General features: G+C 31.3%; 1 protein-coding gene across 10 annotated transcripts in view; it reads right to left on the bottom strand.

Annotated features, from left to right (window-relative positions):
* Nucleotides 1–25,189, bottom strand: part of LOC127737541 (dynein axonemal heavy chain 2-like) — an 80,492-nt gene that overhangs the window by 14,122 nt on the left and 41,181 nt on the right. For 6 of the 10 annotated variants that reach the window (XM_052248358.1, XM_052248363.1, XM_052248359.1 and 3 more), the window contains 20 exons: nt 24,517–24,666; nt 23,308–23,475; nt 22,788–22,948; nt 20,046–20,185; nt 19,072–19,204; nt 18,092–18,127; nt 12,918–13,063; nt 12,175–12,385; nt 10,933–11,049; nt 10,427–10,568; nt 9,697–10,148; nt 9,270–9,395; nt 6,553–6,768; nt 5,861–6,011; nt 5,096–5,245; nt 4,333–4,465; nt 3,572–3,916; nt 2,920–3,046; nt 733–919; nt 198–403 (listed from right to left, as the gene is read on the bottom strand). In XM_052248358.1, the coding sequence (XP_052104318.1) occupies nt 198–403; nt 733–919; nt 2,920–3,046; nt 3,572–3,916; nt 4,333–4,465; nt 5,096–5,245; nt 5,861–6,011; nt 6,553–6,768; nt 9,270–9,395; nt 9,697–10,148; nt 10,427–10,568; nt 10,933–11,049; nt 12,175–12,385; nt 12,918–13,063; nt 18,092–18,127; nt 19,072–19,204; nt 20,046–20,185; nt 22,788–22,948; nt 23,308–23,475; nt 24,517–24,666 (3,497 nt within the window). The remainder of the gene's footprint in view (nt 1–197; nt 404–732; nt 920–2,919; nt 3,047–3,571; nt 3,917–4,332; nt 4,466–5,095; nt 5,246–5,860; nt 6,012–6,552; nt 6,769–9,269; nt 9,396–9,696; nt 10,149–10,426; nt 10,569–10,932; nt 11,050–12,174; nt 12,386–12,917; nt 13,064–18,091; nt 18,128–19,071; nt 19,205–20,045; nt 20,186–22,787; nt 22,949–23,307; nt 23,476–24,516; nt 24,667–25,189) is intronic. The other 4 variants (XM_052248364.1, XM_052248366.1, XM_052248365.1 and 1 more) reach the window with 1 other exon arrangement.

Genomic DNA, 25,189 nt, shown 5'->3' with positions numbered 1-25,189 from the left:
CCGTCACAATTTTCTGTAAATAGAGCTATATGGCCATTAAAAAAATTTGACTCAAGACCATTATTGATAAATCAGTAAATTTGGGTCTTGGTGGTAAATTTTAACTGGGGCATATCTAGGACTGGAGGTTCAGTAAACTTTGACCTCACATGGTTTATAATGAATCATTACCATTCTGATGTATAAACTATACTTACCACTCCAGGAGATAATACAAATATCAGTGGCGTCTTGGTGGTAGAATCTTCTACAACCTGGGCCATATCTAGGACAGGTGGTTCAGTAAACTTTGACCCAAGATTGTTTATAATGAATGAAGTGGCACAGAAAGACACACGATCAGGACGAAGTGATCTTACAATTAACATTCTCTGTAACTCATTACATGCATTGTCCCATTCACCTGAAAGAAATAGGTAAAATTATACTATAGGGACAGCACACGATCAGGACGGAGTGATCTTACAATTAACATTCTCTGTAACTCATTACATGCATTTTCCCATTCACCTGAAAGAAATAGGTTAATCATACTATAGGGACAGGACATTACTATAAATGATACATAACTATTGTAAAGTAATTTACTAAGTAATTTTCTCTGTCTGAAGATAGATAACTGTGGGTTTTTTTTTAAACATAATCATAATCTCCCCCTTAATGGAGCTGAAAATAGGGAGATCTCCCACTTCGTAGCTCCAAATGTTTGGCAGGTATGATTACAGGACTTACTTGGAAGTGGAGATGTTTCTGGTTCAGAAGATGTATACCATATATTCCAGTCTCTTGGATATTGTTCAAATGAAGTAATGATTCCATGGAAGTTAGTAAGTTTGTCTAACTCTGTAATGTTATCCCAGGCTGTGTCTGATAACCAGGTAGCACAGGGATTATCCATTTGGTTCTCTCTATCCATTACCTAAAACATATTTACATATTATCAAATCTTTTTTCTTTATTTTTCAAAATTTTTACAGATCACATTGTTTACCACAAACATTATTGTAAGACAAATAAACAATTACTGTTGAATTGATTTTTGTAAAAGTTCTTCAACTACCAAATTAAATGCGGGTGTTAAAAAGCCAAAATCACAACAACAAGACAATTGGTAATATCCAAGTGTGTATGATCATTTGCTGTATTTTCATAGGGTTTTCCATCATCAAGTTAGAGTTGAAAATGTTTGTAAATAATTCCATAACACTTCAAAAGTTTAAAACGGAACAAGAGGCTGTCAGAGTGACAGCAAACCGGATTTCCTGCAGAGGTTGAACCCTGAACAGTTGAGCAAGTATGGACACTACATTTAAGCTTAAAACAGCTCTGAATTTGGATTGTGATTGAATATTTGACACAGCATAGGTTTGTGACACAAAATGAATGTGGTCAAAGAACTGAACAATTTGAAATTGGACATTTACCTATTATGGTCCAATATCCAAAATCTAAGTACATTGTTAGAATCAGCTTATCAAAGAACCCCAAGAAATCAATTTTTGATGAAATCAAACAAAAGTTTAATTTAGGACCCTTTGGACCTCAATGTGGACCAATTTGATAAAGGAGCCCAAAATCCAAAATCCAAAATCTCTGAATACATGGTTAGATTCAGCATTTCAAAGAACCCATAAATTCAATTTTTGTTGAAATCAACCAAAGTTTAATTTTGGACCCTGATTTGGACCAACTTGAAAACTGGGCCCAAAAATCCAATATCTAAATACATGTATAGATTCAGCATTTGAAAGAACCCTATATATATTTAATTTATGTTGAAATCACAGTTTAATTTTATCCATGTACTTACTAATTTTCTGTTCAAAGGGAAATAACTCAAGCTGAATAAATGATATACAAATAGTTCTCTAAAATTAGATATGATTTAACCACTAAAAAATAGTTCTCTAAAATTAGATATGATGTTATATCTATTTTCAAATTATAATCAATAAAATTAGATATGATTTAACCACTAAAACATTGTTAGAATCAGCATATCAAAGAACCCCAAGAATTCAATTTTTGATGAAATTAAACAAAATTTTAATTTAGGACCCTTTGGACCTCAATGTGGTATTATCTAATTAATAATGAAAATAAATACAGGTTTAGATTCAGCATTTCAAAGAACCCTATATACATTCAATTTATATAGAAATCAAACACAGTTTAATTTTGGACCCCGATTTGGACCAACTTGAAAACTGGGCCCAAAATCAGAAATCTAAATATATGTTTATTAATAGAATATAAGCTTAGTTTTTAAAGGAGTTCACTTCATCAAAAATATATATATATATATAGCATTCAGAAAATTAGTTTATACAGAATAATTAACAAACCTACCACAAAATTCTTCAAACAATTTACCAAAGAAAAAAAAAAAATCCAAAATGTCATTTATCATTAATACAATGTCTTTTAAAAATCTATAAAACTTATCTGTAAGTGTAATCAAACTTTATATATATAATTAATCATTTCTGTTCAAAGGGAAATAACTCAATCACATAATAAGTACCACTTTTGGCTACTGGAAAGGGCTAAAACTCAAAAACAAGAAAAGCTAAAATCGTGAAAATTGAACTTGACCTTCATTTAGTCAAAGGAAACAACATATCTCAATTTGAAAAAACTTCGTCAAAGCGTTTTTGGGTTAATGAACGGACACTGTTTGGCAGCCGCCTGCCCGTCATACATCCCCAAATCAATAACTGATTTTTCCTTCGAAAATCCGGTTAAAAACTAAAGATTCTTTTCAAAACAACAAACAAAAAAGATTGCGATTGACTGTTGTGCATTAACATCATCAACATAATAACATTTTCATTTTTTGTTGATTCTAGACTAAGATATTAATTTTTTACATTTCTTAAGTAAGTAAGAATAAATAGTTATGTTATTGAATGTTCTTACCACACCCCCTCTTAGGAAGAAGCTGTATTCATCTGTGTTAATCTTATTGGCATTCTCTAAAATCTTCACACACATTTGGAAGGAAAATAATAACTTGTGTCTCTCAAACAGACCTCTACATGCATATCTGTAATAAAAATAACAACTTGTGTCACTTCATCCAAATATCTGATGCATTAACAACTGTAGTTTTAATCGCATCTGTGAAAAAATTGACATCTGATTAGTTTCAGATACTTATGATTCAATCAGCATTATATATTTCATCTCTATTTCTTGACCTTATCATATATCATGAGGGTAGAAAAACACCTATTCCTGTGGCTCATTCCTACCACACATTACATACCAAGTGCCCCTCCCAAAGAGAGTATTATATGAATGGTACTTACTTGTACACAGCATATGTATGATATGAATGGTACTTACTTGTACACAGCATATGTATGATATGAATGGTACTTACTTGTACACAGCATATGTATTATATGAATGGTACTTACTTGTACACAGCATATGTATGATATGAACGGTACTTACTTGTACACAGCATATGTATGATATTCATTCAGATTGTTGATTCTCTCCTCCCTACCACACATTACATACCAAGTGCCCTTCCTAAAGAGAGTATTGTATGAATGGTACTTACTTGTACACAGCATATGTATGATATTCATTCAGATTGTTGATTCTCTCCTCCAATTTAGAACTCTTCTGACTTTTGTCTATGGATAATAAGAACAGTTCAATATAGGCATCCAGTGAGAACTGGTACATAGGGTCAATACGTCCCATGTCATTTAACACAAAGAATAAAATAGAGGCTCTCTCAGCAGAGGGTCTGTAGCCTTCTCTAGCTGCATCAATCTTCACTTCATTTTGTTCAGAAATCTGAAGTTTTTCTGACACTTCCTGTGATGTTATTTTAGACAGCTGAAGAGTGTTGACCAGTTGTTCGTCATCCAATAGAGATCCTTTTGTCTCATTCAAAAGTCTGAAAAAATTTATAATTCATTGTAGTACAACAGTCAAATGACAAAAAGGCTGTAATACATGTTACTTATAATTGAGTAAACTATGTGATAACAATAAATTAAAAGCCACTAAAACTGTCCTTTAAGCATAAATAAGTTTATAGTCATGGACAAAAACAGATATATCAATTCATATTGTTATAATTTATGGCATAAAAACAACACCAAAAACAGTTAAAATACTGTGTCTGTTGTAATTACACTAGTTGTATAGTGCATATAAATGATACTGTTACTTACTGGTAGCTGTTTTCATGATTTGAATGATAGTACTATCAAATCAAAGTTTATCAAAATAGTCAGCTGGATCAGTTAGGGCAGATAGATGAATACAATTCCATGAGGGAAATCTAAAGCTTTTGTTAAAACAACAAACCTGAGAATTTCATCTTCACATTCTTCTAATTTTTTCTTTCCACTGGCAATACTCTTCACAAGCTGATCTTTCTGTTCTTCTAACTCAGCTCTTTCTTTCTTTACAACAATACCCAACATTTGGGCCTCAAGACCTGTTAAATAACATCAATCTATCAAATGTGTCAGCAAAATGTATAGGATAGCTCATTATTCATAAAAATGTTTCTTTTGGAAATTTCATGGTTTCATTATCTAAATCTTAAAATTAGCTTAGCTGTGATTAAAAAAATGTTGCTTAAAAAAAGACATAATTCCCATATAACCGTGCATAGAGAGAGTATGTTGACAGCTACTAGAATGTCTCTTTAAGACTGAGAAAATGAGCTGACATGTTGAATCATGATGGCTCATAGCAACAACTAAATGGTGCTCCTTAAAAATCTGACACTATTCATGAAGATAATTATCAGTAAGATGGTTCCATAAATGACAAGTTACTATTGATACTAGTAACAGCTTCAACTGCTCTTATATTACATATTCAAAAAATTATTACTACGTTTGTTGCATAAAGGAGTAGTTAATTTAAATACCAATAAACAGCTATAGCTGCTCATAGAATATCATTAAGTGTGTTACATAAGCAGTTAATTTTCATGAAAAAAATATGAATAAAAAAACCAGATATGGAACATTAAACATCAGCATCTTATTCTTGTTTGTTTTTATGACATAAGTAAATTAACATCTTAAAGCTAATTTAAAAAAATTTAAAATCCTACCCTGTTCTTTGACAGCAAAGTTGACAATGGTTGTTTTCGTAGAGATTTCAGGTGTGTAATGTGGGTTACTGAGTTTTGTTGTAATGTAAAATTTAAATTCACTATTATACTCTATCTCCTTGTCTCCCAACCTAATCATGTAGGCGCCACCTATAATAAAAGTAATTGTATTTAAAGCAAATTGACAAACAACAATATTTTATGACACATATTAGAATAAAACAGAAAACATTAAACGTCTGAGCTATAGACTTCATATTGTATTTAAATTACTAAAAATGCCACAAGATTAGAATCTATCTATAGAATAATTGAAAATTACTAAAAATGCCACGAGATTAGAATCTACCTATAGAATAACTGATTGGTTGAATGCTGGAGGTTTGCGCCCCTGCAGCACAGAAATCTATATCAAGGCGATGAACATGAAATGTAGGAAATAAAATTAGCAAGAAATGAAGAAAGGGAATGAATACAAAATCATAACAAATTTTGAAACTAAATCTCAATATACATGCATGCAGATTTTGGTAGGGTTCTCTTATTCTCCATCATGATGGAACAGCTTGAAATGATGCATCTTGTCCTGTGTAACATTAAGAATGATTTATTTCAAGATGATATTTTTTGTCCAATCAAACTGTTATATATTGTATACAGACGTGAACTCTGCCTACATCCTAATAAAGTTGGCAACCAAGTCAACCAAACTTTTGGTCTACATGCAATGGTAAAACAGCTCTTATTTTTACCACAATATCTTACCTATTTTAATCAACGATTTATTGAGGATTGGGTCAAGTGAAGGGTCCAGTTTTTCCTGAACATTTTGTAACAAAACAGGCAGACCAAATTGAATTGCTGATTCCATAGTCCTCATGTAGTCAGACTGTTGTAAATCTACTACCTTCAAACCCTGGAAAATATAACATTTTACAATAAATAAAAATATAATAAAAAGTAGGTATTGCCAAAGCACACAATTAACAGTGCTTACAGTTTACAATAGAAAAAACATAGTTTACCAAAGATAAAAACATAGTTTACAATTACCTCATAAAAAGATGCCTATACCTTCATGTAAGATTTCCCGAAAATATTCAATCAAAGAAAATACATTTCCTTTTACCAAATTCTCATTAAAATGGTGTTTATTTTCAAGAGTTGTTAGTTGAGAAATAATGTACTATTTTCAAAGGATATTCAACCAGATAGATACTAAATGCTGTCAAGCATATATAACCAATAGATTTTAAATTCCTTGTAATGCACTAGACGGCCTTGTCCTGTTGGTATTCTAAAACAGGCCATCAATGTGCAAAGGTTCAAACTCACAGTTGATAATCTGTGAGAAGCAAATTCTTATTGGATAAATAGTTTTAAACTTAAACTAAAGATCCCCATGACAGGCTCCCTATCAGTTGATGTAACAATTACCTAACTGTATCATAACTTACCCTGGACGACTCCATGCTCTTGATCCACTTAATGGCCTGTCCCTGTGGATCAACCATGAGGGGCCACCTACTTGCTGATGTTACAATTACGCCATTTTCTGTAGAAAAGCTGTCATTGGGTAATCCTTGAATGTTCCATTCTCGTACACTTGTAGGTTTGGCCATAAACTCACAGAAGTCAAAGGATGGGTCTGTTGGGATGCCCAGTTTAACAATCTAAAAAACATTCAAAATTCTTACTGGATGCACAATTAAAAAACATTAACTTCAAATAGGAAGTACTTATGAAGAAAATTGTCATACTGTGTTCAATCATAAATAGTTACAATTCTAATAATGATGCATTTCCTATAATTTGTAAACAAAGCCATGTTCTTATTTCAACAGAACATCGGGTGTACATATGCTAGATGTTACAACTGAATTTGCAAAAGGGAGCATAAAAATATTTGAAAACAGGATCAACATTTAATTTATAACTGAGCTTTTATCTAACATATATCACAGTGGGAAATTCTTCAGTAAAAATCTTTTAGTGCCATGTTTTATGTTCCATATTTCTAACTTGTGCTCTACATCATGCACCATGATTCCAGTTGTGAAAACTTTAAAACATGCATAAGTAATCAAAATCATTTTAATATATCACTGTTTCATTATTCCTAATACTATGTACAATAAATAGTTTTTCTAAATTTTTACTAGTTTTAGATATATCTTATATATATCATGTATATATCTATATATATATAAATATATAACTAGAAAATGAAAGCTATGAACAAATAAATTCAACTGACAATAAGGGTGTTTCCAGGGACATTAAAAGTAAATATTAAACATAAGGATAATGTGATTTTAGGAATGGTGTAAGAGGATGTGATTTTTAATTTTTTACCTGACAATAAAATAAATCAATATTGAGTGTGGCAGTTTTTTTAGACACCTTTTGAAAATGAGTCTCATTTTATTCAATTTCTGAATGTTACACTGTTTTCCTACAACTTTGAAGCAATTTTTGCCAATACATTGCTAGATATTCAATGTGAGGGTGGCTTATTGTTAATTTTGGAACATGAGAGTGGTTTTCTAACATTTTTTCAATTACAGTTACTTGATATTGAATATGAGGAGGACTTATCGACTAATTTTAAACATGAGAGTGGTTTTATCTTTCTGCCAATCCAATGGGGCTGCATATAGAATATGTGGTCTGCCTACTTACTATTTAGAACATGGGAGTGATTTTTTCAAGCAATTTCTGCCAACACAACATAACTAGATATTGAATTCGGAATCAGTTTCTTGACAATGTTCTAAGCATTTTCTGACAATACAGTAACTAAATAAAAGATGTGGCACAGGCTTCTAGACATATTTTCATGCTTTTGTGAAAATAAAATAGCTGGATATTGGATGTGTGTGGCTTATTGACATTTTTCTAAGCATATTTATTAACAAGTCTCTTACCTCCTATAATGAAAAGAAAAAAAGAGTCTCCATTTAATTTAATTGTTGATCTCACTGAAAACTTTTAGCATTGTTACAGAACAAATTTGGATATCAAATATCTTAATCACAAATTCAATGTGTAGAATAGTAGTCTGAAAAATTAAACATGCATAATAACTTCTACACAAATATTCATAAAAACTTGTACCAAATTTTAAATCTAAATCTAATTATTGTATTTAGAACACAGAATTACATATGTTTTTGCCTTTAAGTATCATTTGAAGTCTGAATAACTGTGTTTCTGGGCAAGGAATATAGTTCATATAATATTACAATAGACATGAACATCCTATCCACAAGCACATCTGTATATTAGGATCAAACAATGTACAAAGTTTCTTGTAGATGCGATAAACCATGTAGAAGGAGTTGTGATGACAAGGTTGGTTCTAAAAATGGTCAAAATTTCTAAGATGAAAGGGGCATAATTCTGGATAACCTAAACAGAGTAAATATTCCTACATGTGGCAATCATTGCATATTATGATCAATTATTCTACAAAGTTTGAAGTGATTCAAACAAAGGATAACAAAGTTGGTCTAGACAGACAGAAAAACTGACAGGCTGATTCCTATATACCTCCCCCTTTCTTTGTGGGGTTATAACAAGCCCAGAGATAATGTATAGCAGAGAAACTTCCTAGAGTTTGAAAGACCATAGATATTCTGTTTATCATATGGTCTAAGCAATGTCAATAATGTTGGACTTATGACTTCATCACATTTTCAGTTTACTCGACAATGAAAACCAATCTCAGTCAAGTAGCTTGAGATGGAAAATTATTTTATACTGTGGATTCATTGTTATTCTTTGGACACCAATTTACGCTTAATTCGTGGATACAGGTGAACCACGAATTTCAATGTTTAACAAATTACAAATTTTCTATAAGCTTGTATGCAGACTTTGTCAAAACCACAAAATCAATTATCCACTAAGATGCAGCTTTTCCTCAATCCACGAAAATGGAAACCCACGAAAATAAATGAATCCACAGTAGAAGAATCAAAGGAAAATTTAAGAGAGTAGCAATATTTATCTTTATTGGATGGAGCCTTACTACATTCCCCTCTATGTCTGCATATCTCAGCTAAACATATCATCTGAACCATGTGTTCCCTTTTTTAAGAATGGTCCCATTAAGAACATGACAGTTATCTTTCTAAGGTGAATGGTACTAAATTCCCTAATGTGTAAATACCTCAGCCAGCCATATCTTCTGAACCATCTGATCTCTATACTCTGATAAGAATGGTCCCATGTAGGACATAAAAGCTGCTGCAATAAGACAATCTCCTGGTAAGAAACCCATTCTCTTTTCTAATTGCTGCAAAATACATAAAAAAGATTTTCTTATAGTAAAATTATATGCAACAATTAGAAAGTTTTTTTTTTTATATCAAATGGAAATAGATACTTTGCAATCAAAATCATTTTGAAGACACTAAAAATCAATATGTAACTGTTTAAAAAAATTTGTTTGTCTTATTCCATTCCCAGCAAATCCTTCTAACAGCTCTCCCAGATTGTCCTCCAAGTGCAACTTCATCTCAGTTTCCTCTCGTCTAATTTTCCCTAGCCAATCCCCCTACAAGTTTTCCCCGACAATCTCCCCATTTTAATCTTACCTTAACAGTTTCCTCCCATCTAATTCTTTCCCCAGCAAGTCCTTCCACAAGTTTTCCAGCTCTATCTAACATCATCTCTGTATATTCAGCTTTACGCTTTAATTCTTCCTTCTGTGCTAACTTCTCATCATATTCCTTCTTGAGTTGTGCCATTTTAGCTTCCACTTCAGCTAGTTTAGCTTTAGCCTCACTGAGAGCATCCTGTTTCTCTTTCAATTGACTTTGAGCAGCATGCAGTCTTTGTTTCTTTGGCTCCACTACCCTATAGATTCTGCCGTACACTTCCATAGCTCTCACCCACATACACAAGGACTTAGCAGCAGTTGAGACACGGCCAACCACTTCTGGTTGGAAGTCAGACTGAGTACAATATGTACCTATCTTTTTCAGAATACGATCAGTAATATTGTCCTTATCAAAGTTCATCAACTGTTTAATGAAATTCTGGTCACCTGAAAAATTCATATAGATAAAATGTAAGTTCTAAAATTTGTTTTATGTTTACAAATTTACATAAATGCTGCAATTTTTTTTGTAACCGCAAAGTACAACTTTTCATTACTTTTTAGTTAAGTACAGGAACGTATACCTACAAAATCTACATTTTTAGGTAAAACAAATAGTAAACTGTTTCCCTCTTTTTCATTTATCCTACCACTTTTTTCTTGACAGTTAAGGCGGGAATACAAAGCATAAAGTATGTTAAAAGCTGATTTTATATAAGTCTTACCTAGTTGTTTCTTGGCCTCTAACCAGGTAGGTTCATTGCCCCTGAGGATCATGACAGCTTCCAACACTTTCTCTACTAGTCCTGGAGGTTTAGCATAAGACTTGATTTCTGTCATGTCTTTCTTATTCAGTGATTCTAGAGCCTGTTTTTATAGGATAGAACATCTCTATGTATTAACAAGTTATTTTATTATATTCTATGGGTCCAATGAAAATTACACAGGTAAGAACTTTTTTTATTAATTCAAAATACTAAGAATTCTATGCTGGTCATTATACAAGAGTAAACACACTTTTTGGTTAATCATGATTGAATTTTATGTTGAAAGTCTTTAACATCAAGGTTTCACTACAGTAAAAACAGAAAATTATCATTATCAATGATCAATGAAAAAAAGTCAAGGTCAGATAAACACTGTCAGACCGACATGTGTACCCAACAATAAATATATAAACCCAATACAGTTAACCAATAACTTTTTGTATCATACAAAACAGGTAATTTACCAAAATAGCTTCCTGCAGAGCTGGCAAAGCTTCATTCAAATCATTCTGAGCTAAATCAGCCATGTGTTGACATTTAACTTCTTCTTCACCAATTCTCTCACTCTTCTGTGCTACTGACTGTAAATAAATGTAAATTACATGTATGATAATTTATGCTTTAATATTACAAATCCCTGAATCAGATATTCATTTACTTTTTAACTTTAATATCTTGCTCACAAACCTTTTCCAATACTACCAAAAGAGAATTATCTCCAAGATATAGCCAATATGTGCTGACACAATGTTTATCAAGCAATCCAGATCTTATAGATTTGCATGTAATATTCTGACATTTTTACAGTCTTATTTCAAAAATTTTAAAAACAAATATCTTTACTCCCTTTAACTACAAATTACATATTTTCACAACTTAATACCTATTAATTGTAGTTCTTTAGTGTTGTATGATAACCACTAAGCAACATTCCATCATAGCTGTCACACTTTAGTTTTATTGCATTATTTTAACCATGGCTTTGTCTAACTCCCCCACCCCCTCCTTATCTATAACATATATTAGTCTACCTTCTGTTGTTCATCAGCATCCCGTTTCTGTTGTACAATGACTAACTTTGTCTAACTCCCCCCACCCCTCCCTATCTATAGCATAAGTTAGTCTACCTTCTGTTGTTCATCAGCATCCCGTTTCTGTTGTACAATGACTAACTTTGTCTAACTCCCCCCAACCCCTCCCCATCTATAACATATATTAGTCTACCTTCTGTTGTTCATCAGCACCCAGTTTCTGTTGTACAATGAATAACTTTGTCTAACTCCCCCCACCCCCTCCTTATCTATAACATATATTAGTCTACCTTCTGTTGTTCATCAGCATCCCGTTTCTGTTGTACAATGACTAACTTTGTCTAACTCTCCCCACCCCTCCCTATCTATAACATATATTAGTCTACCTTCTGTTGTTCATCAGCACCCAGTTTCTGTTGTACAATGACTAACTTTGTCTAACTCCCCCCAACCCCTCCCTATCTATAACATATATTAGTCTACCTTCTGTTGTTCATCAACATCCCATTTCTGTTGTACAATGACTAACTTTGTCTAACTCCCCCATCCCCTCCCTATCTATAGCATAAGTTAGTCTACCTTCTGTTGTTCATCAGCATTCCATTTCTGTTGTACAATGACTTACTTTGTCTAACTCCCCCCACCCCTCCCTATCTATAGCATAAGTTAGTCTACCTTCTGTTGTTCATCAGCATCCCGTTTCTGTTGTACAATGACCACTAAATATTCATCACATTGTTTCTGAAACTGTACAACTTTAACCTTAGCTTCCTCTAACTCTACGGTCATGTTCTTTACTTTCTCTCTTGTTTCATCAATCTTACTCAATCCATTACGTAGCTTGTTTGCCTGATCTCCTAATTCCTTCTTCTTATCATTCAGAAGACTACAGAGAAAATTATATAGTACAGCCATTCTTTCTCAATATACAGACAAAGTGTAACCTGTTCTCCATTATAATCTGACTTGAACTAATCTTAAGCGTACATCAGTTTTAAAAGTTCTACTACTTATGTTTAGTTTAGACAACACATTTCTGTATCGAGTTTATGAAAATAAGACCTTACAAAAGAGAGGATAATTCTGTCAACCTCCATTAGGATGTTGTAGCAAGATTATAGCTATATATGGAAATTTTTACTAGAAAGAAACAGCATAAGGATTGGACAATCCTATCTCTGTTATTCTACTCCAGAAATCTTGAAATATATACCTGGTACCTGATGTCCACAAAAGTTGTTTCTGAACATGATTCATAAAGTCTGCTCAATGACATAAATTGATAAGGACACAAACAAATCAATCATTAAAAACAAGTTAAAACAAGATACAGCCAAACTGTTTAAGGCCAGCTACATCAATGATATGAACCCTAATTTTACTACATAATTTCAGAGTTGATCAGTATTATAACATACTTTTTATATCCACTGACAAGTTCAAGGTAGTTTGTAGGTGTAACATAGTTGTGCCGTTTCATTTCTATCAACATCTTTCTGGAGAATTCTGACACTGATTTGTGCATAGTAGAGAACATCTGGGCCAAACTAGGTTTCAACTTATCCTAAAATAGATGTAATAATGTTATAAATCACGCACTAATCTCATGTATTTTCATCATATAAAAAATAATTATTATCTCAATTAAACTAATTAAATGATAACAATAAACTATAATGCTTTTTAAAAAACTACAAAAAGATAGGCATATTTTTCCAACATTTTTAAAATGCAATACCATTGCAACATACATCAATGAGTGCATAATCTGTAACATTCATGTAGACTAATAAACAAAAAAAAAACATGGATCAGCTTTCACATATATATTCCTAAACCAAACATTGGAGTATCTAAAGAACAATTAATGTTTTAGAGGATTTTTTCATATTCTTATCCAAATTCTAACATAGCAGTACAGTCCTGAAAAGTTTGAAAGAACACTAGTTCTGTTTATTGTTTTACTGATTAAGGTTTGGACAGAATAATTATTTTTTAATTCAGGTGGTGAAGACCTTTTTCTGAGAGTTTTACCATATTTCTAAACAAGACAATTCCTAAAGTAGCAGGTTTTAAATAAAGAATTCTGTTCAGTTGAACTAGAGATATGTAAGGTAAAAACATTAAGTTCATTCAACATATTAAAAAAAATGAAAGTATTAGCAAACAGGAAGTGAATATCTGACATATCTAAAAAGTCTTAAAATGTTACAACTCATCACTGGCAAGCTGTTGACCAAATATGATGTTCTTCTGTTCAGTAGTACCAAAGAAAAGTGAGACAAAAACAATTGTTGGACAAAGGACAAACAGACATAGACATACAGATAGGGTGATTGCAATATAGACTCCACTCCTAAAATAGGGGTATAAAATTAATACAAATACTTAACAATTGGAAGCTAAAAAATACCTTAAGACAAGACAAATATTTTCCAAAGGGTAAATGACATTAGACAAATAGTCTCCAATGGGTTACTGAGACAGTATATTAGACTTATATTCGCCAGTGTGTAACGGAGACAATCTATTCAGACAAATAATTTGTACATAAATCAGACCTTTAGTTTTCTTGTTTGAATTGTTTTACATTTGTCATTTTGGGGCCTTTAATAGGTGACTATGCGGTATGGGTTTTGCTCATTGTTGAAGGCTGTACGGTTACCTATAGTTGTTAACTTCTATGTCTAAGACAAATATTCTCCAATGGGTAACTGAGAGTGTAAATTGAGACAAATATTCTCCAATAGGTAACTAAGACTGTAAATTGATAATATTCTCCAATGGGTGACTTGGATTGATTGATTTTGGTTGCTTTATGTTCAATGGGTAACGGAGACCGTATATTGAGACAAATATTCTCCAATGGGTAACTTGGAAAAGAAGAGAAAACAATGGGTAAATCAGTAGGTAACTGCGAGTAATCATAAATTCTCCATATGTAACTTAGACAGTACATAAGGCAAATACTCTCAGGTATTAAACAGGAAAGTGTAAAACATAGGTCTGTTTTTAAAACATCAAAAGAAAAGTTATGCTTGCATTTTTACCTTTTCTAGTCTTAATTATTAAGCTTGATTCTGGACAGGTTTTGAACATGAATTATGTGTGATTTAAACATAACTTGGATTTTGCAATGACCTACCCACTGACTCCAAACCCTTCTGGACTGTAATAATTAATCAGAGGCTCATTTATAAATAAAACTGGATCAAATCAGTTCTATACAGGTAAAAAAGTACAATGTTAACTTTCAGTTAAAAAAACTAACCCCCTCCCCAATTAAATAACAACCCAATCTATTATGTTTGTAAAAGTTCAAAATCAAAATTTGTACTTTGAGCTGTAAAAATCATAATCATTGTATCATTCATGCATTTAAATGTCATGCAATGTTAATACTAACTTATAATCAAAATTACAATTTAATTATTATTCAGAATCAGAAGTTTTAAAAACATTATTAATTCAGAGGAAGATATTTTTAAGTTAAGACTGACAGCATAGAATATGACAGCAGATTTTACTGTAGAGTTTGAAAATTACTTCAGTAAAATATTTGTTACTGACAGAATGGTATGTGCTTCTGAAACTTTGGTTAATTGAGTTACAAAACTATCATGCTAATTATATTCTTCACATGTAATTTTCAGAATATCATTACAAATTTATATTGTTTTGACAATTTTAACATTTAAAACATGTATTTGTTAATTGGGAAAAAGCAAAAAAAATAAATAAAAATATATGTACTTGGTAAACATGGAATCTTGATAAACACTGGTTATATTGGAGTCAAATACATTGCATGAAATATATTTTCTCTCACTACATGATAAAACAAACTGCATATATTTCAAGTAACTTATTAAAAGGTTCAAATTTACAATATTTTCTCAGGAAAGATCTGTAAACAAAATACTTATTACAGCATATAAATGCTATACAATGAAGGTGTCAACAGCTTTAATCCTGAAACTGAAAATAACATTACATTGGTGTATGTAGTTATGTAGTGGAAATTCCTTTTATCAAATTACACAGGTTATCTCCCTTTTTTGGCAAATACATTGATTTTCAATCTTTAAAAAAATCATATTTTCACTTAAAACAAAACTTTTATGTCCCTAAGGTAAAACAGTTATCAATTGTTTTTGTTTCTTTCTTTTTTTCCTCATTGTTTTTACATAATAGTCCGGAAATAAGAAAAATATGTTATATTCATTTTCATATTTTCCAACTTTTAACCATTGAAAGGGAATAAATGTAAAGATCAATGGAGGAAACCTGCATAATATGTAAAAGGGAGACAGGAGGCTATAACATTATTATATATATAGAAAGGCCCAAGCCATGACAGTTGTGATTGCTGCTTCATATAAACACATCTTCATCCTGCTTTATACTCTTGAACATGAACTTAATTCACTGTGTCTAAATTAAATACAATCTATTCATAAAATCTTTTGGAATTTCAACAAATATTTCATCAAAAACTGTTATTTGGATCTAATAAAACAATGTAATGATAGCATGTTGTAACTGCCTTCAAGAAAGCAGAATAAAGATGTTTTAATACAGCTTGGTAACAGTTTGCAGGAGATACAGTATAGTCAAGCTGTGGTGGACAGACCCTGAAGCCATTTTGTTTTGTTTTGTTTTCACTAACGCTATGTGAACCTCACCTTCTTTTTCTGAAAATTCAAAAATATATCTCAAACAATTAGAAATATATTTATTCTATGGTATACTGATTAGATGAAGCTTTGAAACTCCAATCGATTAATTTTTGGTTGAACAATTTAATATCTTCTCATGCATGGTTAATTGTCTGTTCATCAGTTTAAGAAATCAAAAGTTTATAAAGATATCAAAATTCTCACCTTACTAGGCTGGTAATGAAATGACAATAAAACCCAAAATAATTTGTATTTTATGATAATATATTGTATTTTATTCCTAAATCAGGGTACTTGTTGTATTTTATTCCTGAATCAGTGTACTTATTGTATTTTATTCCTGAATCAGTGAACTTACTTATTGTATCTTATTCCTGAATCAGTGTATTTTCTGATTGTATTTTATTCATGATTGAGTGTACTTATTGTATCATATTCCTGAATCAGTGTACTTATTGTATTTATTTCTGGATCAGACCAGTGTACTTATTGTATTTTATTCCTGAATCAGTGAACTTACTTATTGTATCTTATTTCTGAATCAGTGTACTTACTTGAATTTAATTCATGAATCAGTGTACTTCTTTAAAAATGGAAAATCATTTTATTTAAGAACCATTAATGTAAAACTGCATTTTATGTATAGATCAGTGTTCTATTTTTAAATTTATTCTCTTCATGAATCCTGATATCTATAGGACTAGAATATCGTTATTCTATTCATAAATCCTGATATCTATAGGACTAGAATATTGTTATTCTATTCAAGAATCCTGATATCTATAGGACTAGAATATCGTTATTCTATTCAAGAATCCTGATATCTATAGGTCTAGAATATCGTTATTCTATTCATGAATCCTGATATCTGTAGGACTAGAATATCGTTATTCTATTCATGAATCCTGATATCTAAAGGACTAGAATATTGTTATTGTATTCATGAATCCTGATATCTATAGGACTAGAATATTGACAGAGTATATTTATTATATTATGTACTGACCAACGAGGACTTATTTTTTTATCAAAGTGATGTGGAAAGTATTTTGACTTCAGTTACGTATTTAACACATTTTCATGTTATAATCAACAATAAAGAATTCTTTTCTGCTCAATAAATGAAGTATAAGCTTCAATTCAGCACAAGAACCTGATTTCAGTTCTTAAAAAATTCTTTTTAAACAAATTTACATAGTGATAATAAGAAAATTATAAATCTATTTTACTTTCCCCATTTAAAAAACAAGCTTTTGACACAGATATATGTCTCCACTGAATGTAATTTTGATAGTAAACTGCAAATATTGATACTAAAATGGCAATACTTGAACATGTAAACTATATAAAACATCCAGTCAATGAACCATGACTGAATGTTCATGGCCAAAAATCTCTGTGAAAATGAGATATGCCAAAGCTTATACAACTACATAACAAATATCACTAACTTATTATAACAAATTCCATTGGTACTGACCTAATCAGAAACTATAACAAATTGTTGATGGCTACGTATATGCTGCCACAAACAGCACCCTTATGTCTTGCCTTTGTCTTTGTTCAGGCAAAACAAAAAGTCCTGAATTAGATATTCCTATTTTTTTCTTTAATCTAATATATTCCCATGTCCTTCTTTAATCTAATATACTCCCAATTCCTTCTTTAATCTAATATAGTCCCAATTCCTTCCTCAATCTAATATAGTCCCAATTCCTATTTAATCTAATATAGTCCCAATTCCTTCTTTAATCTAATATAGTCCCATTTCCTATTTAATCTAATATAGTCCCAATTCCTTCTTTAAACTAATATAGTCCCAATTCCTTCTTTAATCTAATATAGTCCCATTTCCTTCTTAATCTAATAAGTTTTAAAAAATATTTTGAAACTAATTCCTACTCCATTCTTACCCATCTTCGTATTTCTTCAGATTTCATTTGTTTCTTCTTTGAATTTAAAAAACGAGTTAAAAAAAAAGGCAAAACGATTGATGTAAAAACTGTTTAATAAGAATCTCACTTATATCTTTAGAAAGGGAAACAACTCAACAGAATTGTTTTTTTTTTTCTTTCAGATAGCAAGTTCAAGCTGGTATGTTGTGCGAAGGTCACTCTGCAGTGCAATTCATCAGTACAATTATATGCACAGTTTTAATTCATGGAAGACAAAAGTATTTGGTGTGAATTTTCAAGACTATCATGTTGTGTAAATACATTTTTTATAAGTTTTAAGTGCAGCTTGTTAAAATATTAATAATAAAATTTTGATTTACAATAGGGATATTTATTGTGCAGTAAAAGGTTTTGTATTTTGAAAAATAATAAGGAATTACAAACATGTGCAAATAATTTCAAATGTACTTGTACAAAATATATCATTTCATCATATGAAAGCTCAAAATCCTTAATAGCATAACCTTATTATACCATCTCTTAACATGGAACACGAAAACAAGCATATTTTTGTAATTCTTATGCAAAAATTTAATACATCTTTAATATTTGCCATGCAATAATCTTGTATTAGTAAACATTGTTTTAGCACAATAGAAAAATACTTTCATGTGAAAGAGCATTAAATAATAAATGTAAATGAGCAATAAATAATAAATACAAAAGACCATTAATAAATAAATGCAAATAACTAAAGAGATGAAGGTTCTGATTTTCTTTTTGCAAATACAAAAAAAATTAAGAGATGTAAATAAAACATTTCAAAACAATTCGTTGAGGGGTCTCAACCCTAAATGTAACCATCAAAATTTTCAAGTCACTGTCTAATAATTTATTTTTTAGATAAATGTTATCCAATTGACAACTACAAAAGCTGAAGGAAATGGTATAATAAGGTTTGACCTTAATCAATAGGTTAACCATACTGTTACCCGTACCTCATCGTCATTGCCAACCTGTACTTCCATTAAGTATTTATCTGCTACTTCTAGTAAAGCATCTGCTGGCCATTCACTGAACCAATCTATTGTTGTACAATTCACAAAGGCTGGATACATACGAATACGGTTTCTGTATAATAAAGCAAAGGCTTCTAAAGTTTCTATATGTAGAATTAAAGAAAACAATCCCAATACATTGTACTAGGCAATCATAGCTCAAAATTGGTTTTTCTGTATTATGTTAATGATATCTAAAATTAAAATTGAGAATGGAAATGGGGAATGTGTCAAAGAGACAACAACCCGACCATAGAACAGACAACAGCAGAAGGTCACCAACAGGTCTGCATTTATGTCAGGAATTCAAGGCCCTTTCTACCTAATCTTGACATGATTTTTCTCCTTTTTGACTTAATAATATAGTTTGACATATTCCCGATGATAGATATTCATGTTATTTTTACATGAAAACAAAAGTGAAAATTAGTTGATTTACAATGTATGTTGTCCACAATCAAAGGTTTTCCAACTAGAATTGTACACATTATATAGATATATCTTGCCCCTATAAAAGTTTTCAAACTAGAATCCAACATATCATATACATAAATATTGCCTACCTGAATGGTTCTCCAACTGGACTCATAAATATTACATACCTGAATGATTCTACAACTTGACATATAAATATTGCCTACCTGAATGGTTCTCAAACTGGACTAAAAAATATTGCCTACCTGAATGGTTCTGCAACTGGAGTCATAAATATTGCCTACCTGAATGATTCTACAACTTGACATATAAATATTGCCTCCCTGAATGGATCTCAAACTGGACTCATAAATATTGCCTACCTGAATGGTTCTCCAACTGGACACATAAATATTGCCTACCTGAATGGTTCTCCGACTGGACTCATAAATATTGCCTACCTGAATGGTTCTCCAACTGGACTCATAAATATTGCCTACCTGAATGGTTCTCCAACTGGACTCATACACAGCACTACATGGAGGTTGGCTCGAACTCGATCAATCAGGTATGCAAATATGCTCTGAGGGCTTTCGTCAATACCTTCTTTCTTGGCCGAGTCAATCAGAGCATTTCGCACCTAGTTTTCAAACACAAGATGCACAAAATTAATAATATAGCATACATGTATTTGCCATGGTAGCTATCCTCTGTACAACTTGAGTCTGATGCAATCACATGCTTTGTCCTTGCTTGGAAATTATGCAGGTGTAACTGACACAGGTGTTAGTATGCAAAACATTCAAAATAAAAAGCAATATTTTTACCTTAAGGATGTTTGCATCTGTTTCTTCCAAATTTTTTTTAATATTTTATAACCCATTAGATTTTATCCTAGGTAAAGTATTAGAAATTTTGCCCTGTAACCTTGATATTTGTCATTGTCAAAATATTTCTAAATTCTTGTCATTTTTACTGCATTTTCCTACAGTAAAACATTAGTTTTTTCCAGAGATATTCTTTTCAGACCAAAAAGTCTAGTGCAGTGTATACCAATGCTTATATCTCAATAATAAGCTCAATAAACCTTTATTTTTAAATAATTTTGATGCTTATTTTCATTCTCTTTAGAAAAATTACAGGACATCCAGAAACCTGTAGTTGTACAGCCTTATTCTTTGGTCTCTGTTGGATAGTTGTCTCACTGGCCAACATACCATATCTTATTTTTATATTTATCAATGGAAAAATTGTTGAATACTAGAGGCAAACATCCCTATTCATTACAAAAATTATAAAAAATGTATATTTTTTATATCAATAAATGAAAGTTATGTTTCTAGGTCATGCATAGAACTTTTAAATCGAGATTACTTTTGGTATTACTAGATAATCATGCAAATTTTTATAATTCTCATTAATAATTTTAATTTCATGAAACATTCTATCTATTCAGTCAAACATGCATATTTTTTTCCTTACATCTTTTATCAGCTTATAGTTACATAATAATTAGAACTTATGTGCAATGTACAAATAATGTGAAAAAAAATCATAATCTGCAACTACCACAACAAAAAAAGCAAATGTAATTAGTAATTAGTGTAAAATTTTTAAGTTTCCAAGCAAGGACTGCATTTCTTTGGAGTACCAAAGGTCTCACTGACTGAGTTCTGAAAGTCTGTCCATATACAAGCATAGTGCAATTAACACACATATATGCAAAACAAACATAAAATCATTGATTTAAAATCTCAATATAAACAATATTTCAAATATCCTTCCAAAAATCTTCAATAAATAAATGGTTCATTTTTATTTTATTTCAGATCTATGGTAAGTTAGTATAAGTGCAGAGAACCCAAAACCAACATATGGACAAACTTTCAGATTTGTTTATTTTCCCACTCAAACCAAGTGCTAACTCCACATATATGTGCATCTTACATTTAAACAAAAGGTTTTCCAAAATTCATAGAGATTAATTTACACAAAAGATCAAAGTTTTACTATAATATAAATAATATAACAAAAAAGTGAAATCTTCAACAACACTCTCAGTTAGAATTTCAGATTTTTTATACTTTTTTTTTTTAACTTTATATTAAATATTGACAATAAAAATTATAATGAAATATCTATAAATACTTTGGAATACCCTTGTTCTTTATGTATAAAGTCTGTTTATTACAATCATGATAACATAGCAACTTACACCAAAACAAAACACAAGTTGTACGAAACAAAACATATTGCGTGAAATATCGCTTACTGTGTTGGAACTGTACAGAGCATAATTAAGATAAAAAGATTATCTCCCTTTTCAAAAAAAACATTGTCAAAAATAACATAGAAGCCTGATTTTTTCTGCATAAACACAAATAAATGATCTGTACAGAATCAAAACAGTGTCTCCGCAAAAATACAATGTACATCCAAATACAAATATGTGTGTACAATATGAGGCCATACAAAAAAAAAAGATTCTCTGCATCCTTTTGAAGAAAGCGTAAATATGATATAAGTATTGTTTTCTTTTTATTTTCTGTTGCTGTTTAAAAACATTTAATAGTTTCTAAAGGAGTACTTAAGATGAGCTAAGAAAACAAATAAAGACTAGAAGAAGAATCAATTAATTAATTTTATATGGCCTCATGTTTTAATTTTCTATTTATTATCCATGAACTCCATTGACCTTTAACCAAAATGTATAGTAATTATGATTATGAGTGTTGTCATTCCTTTTCCAAAAAAAAAAAGGATTAATACACAGCAGCATGATACTGCCTTGGCATACCAACAAGGGAAAATTGCAGCATGATATCGCCAGGGTATGCCAACAAGGCTTAGTTGGACAACTGTTTGTCAAAAGCAATATGGTGATGTGTTTGCACACAGAAAAGGCAACTGAAACAGCTTATTATATCCCCAAAACAGTAAAATCTACAATGGACAGTTAAGATAAAAAGAACCTAGGTGAAATTTTTTCTTCAGAATTCAATTGAAAAAAATTGAAAATTTTCTGACATCAGTCTTTTTAAGCCCCTTTAACCCTGTTTGGCCCTCCCTTGGAAATGGTAGAAGACAGAATGTTTAAAACCAACATCAACCATTATTTTATGCCAAGAATCCTGGGTTTAAAATTTCGTGAGGACTGGTCAAACTAGAACAAAAGTTATCCAGACACAACTGTATCTACAATCAAAACTTCTAAACCATGACCAGAAAGGTCACCAACATACCTCCTCAAACTCATCAGCCTTATAAAGGTTAGGAACCTCTCCACTACTAAGGATGTTGTTGACATCCTCTAAAAATCCTTCTTCTACCACTTGTGTGTCATTAAAGATAAATACAGTTGCTTTGTTGTCAACTCCAGCCTGCCAGTATAGCCTCTTCAGATCTGAAATAGTGAAAATATGTTAGAAAACTCTCTACCATAGAAATGCCACTCATTTCCCCTTAACAGATATCATACCTCCCTTCATTAGGTGTTAGTTAAAAGAAATACAGCTGACGTGTTTTCCAGAGCCTGCAGGAAGATGTGTAAGATCTGAAATACTCAACACAGATTAGACACCTCTAAAAATATTCCACTTATAAGACAAAAAGTCTGTTCAATACCTTTTTTTCAATCAAAGATTCTTAATTAACAAAATACATCACATTTTGCATGATCGAATTTTACTTGTATGCTTAAATTTTCATTTCATTTTTTGAATTTAGCCCAAAGAACTGAACAAAATATTTCCTAAAACTTGCCATCTCTGAATTCTGCTTTACGATAATGTTTAGTAACTTCAATCTGGAATGTTGCCATCTCACACATGTACGATGATAACCTGGTCAAACTCTGTCTACCACTGCCACCAATACCAATCAATAACATGTTACCACGAGGCTGCCTGATTACACGTACAATCTTTGATACTGTAAAATACAACACATTCAATTATAAGGTACACAACATCTTGGATACATGACATCTTTTTGGGAAAATATTCATGATCCCTTTTAAAAATTGATCATTTTCATGCTAGTTCCTTGGTAATTTCATTTTTCAGTCTTATCTAAATCTATGGAACAATGTCTATCATGTATGTTTTTCATTTATTATTTTGTACATAATCAGGCTGTTGATGTTCTTGTTTGAATTGTTGTAAATTTTGTCATATAATCAGGGCCTTTTATTGCTTACTATAGGGTATAGGTTTTGTTCACTGTTTTAGGCCATACAGTGACATCTGTGTCATTTGGTCTTTGGTGGATAGTTGTCTAATTGGCAATCATTACATTTCTTCTTATTTCTATATCTATGGAATTTCTTTTGATAAAAAAACAAGAAGGTTTTTTAAATCACAGCATCAATGAATTTTTCATTTGTTTGTTTGCTTTTTAATTTGATTACATACCCCCTTTTAGAAGCAGGGAGTATATAGTATTGAATTTAGCATCCTTTTGTCTGTTAGTCTGATTTTTTCATTTGAATGCTTTTTGTGGTTAACTTTTATTATGATATGGACTTTGTCACATTCAGAGCCTACAATACACAAATTGTTTCTGCCACCCCTTTAAAACCACTTATCACGAATTAATGACACCATTTCAGAATCTACACCATACAAAATGCCATTCTACACCTCATATTTTGTATTTTGATCCAAAATATTTTTTGGATTTCCCTAAGCAAATCATAAGACTTTGGCATTACTTTATGAGCAGGTGGGTTATCATTTTGGGGACTATTTTGTCAGTTTCATACAGATAGAGGTAGTGTATGCTTTCCTGTACATATTCATTCTGATAGTGTCAATATTGTTTGGTTGCTGTCTCATTTACCCATATCTCCTTTTTTATGAATAAAAGGAACCTGAGACTATACAGGAGTAAGATATTTGAAGAGTAAATGATCCTAGGTAGCCACAGATCAACTAAAAGAACTGTTTTGTCCTGGTACACAGTCCTACTTACCATGTTCTATGGCATCTTTGAAGAGTACCAGATCCATGTGAACTACACCAGGTGAACCATTGTATTCCTCTAACAAGTCTACCATGTATTTCTTTAGTTTGTTGACATCAGTTATATCTTCATATACAAGGTCTAAACTCATGTAATCACCTGTTGATCACACAAATAATTCATTTTACTCACTTTCTGAATTTTCTATTAGCTAATATACACAAGCCTTGTGACACAATAAACAGCCTTATAGCACTTGAAAACGATGAATACTAACTATGGAACTTTCCCCTATGGATTGATTGATTCGTGGGAGTTTATTGTCAAACAGATTATATAACATACAATCAGGATGATAACAGATGTCACATGAATGTACTTAATACTGGAAGGACACACTTAAGTCTGAAGTATTATAGGTCCTTGCCTGCACCCTACCTGGACACATTTTTACTGACTCCAGCCAACAAGTCTTTGTTCTTTCTAAATATTGCATGCTTAGCAGAAAAACAAAACAAGCTAATTTTAAAGTGTTAGGTATGACCCCACAACAGCCTGTACTGAGAATAGTCCATCACAAAATCATCAATGTAGTTTTCCACCTTGGAAATCAGAAAAGAATAGTATTAATCTCCACTTAAATTGAAAAATTATGTAACATATTGTGAAGTGCTGGCAAAAT

The sequence above is a fragment of the Mytilus californianus genome, unplaced genomic scaffold (genome assembly GCF_021869535.1).
Source record: "Mytilus californianus isolate M0D057914Y unplaced genomic scaffold, xbMytCali1.0.p SCAF_4, whole genome shotgun sequence".
In the NCBI taxonomy this organism is placed as follows: domain Eukaryota; kingdom Metazoa; phylum Mollusca; class Bivalvia; order Mytilida; family Mytilidae; genus Mytilus; species Mytilus californianus.
The sequence above is the reverse complement of the archived record's forward strand: the minus strand, read 5'-3'. Positions and strand labels throughout refer to the sequence as shown.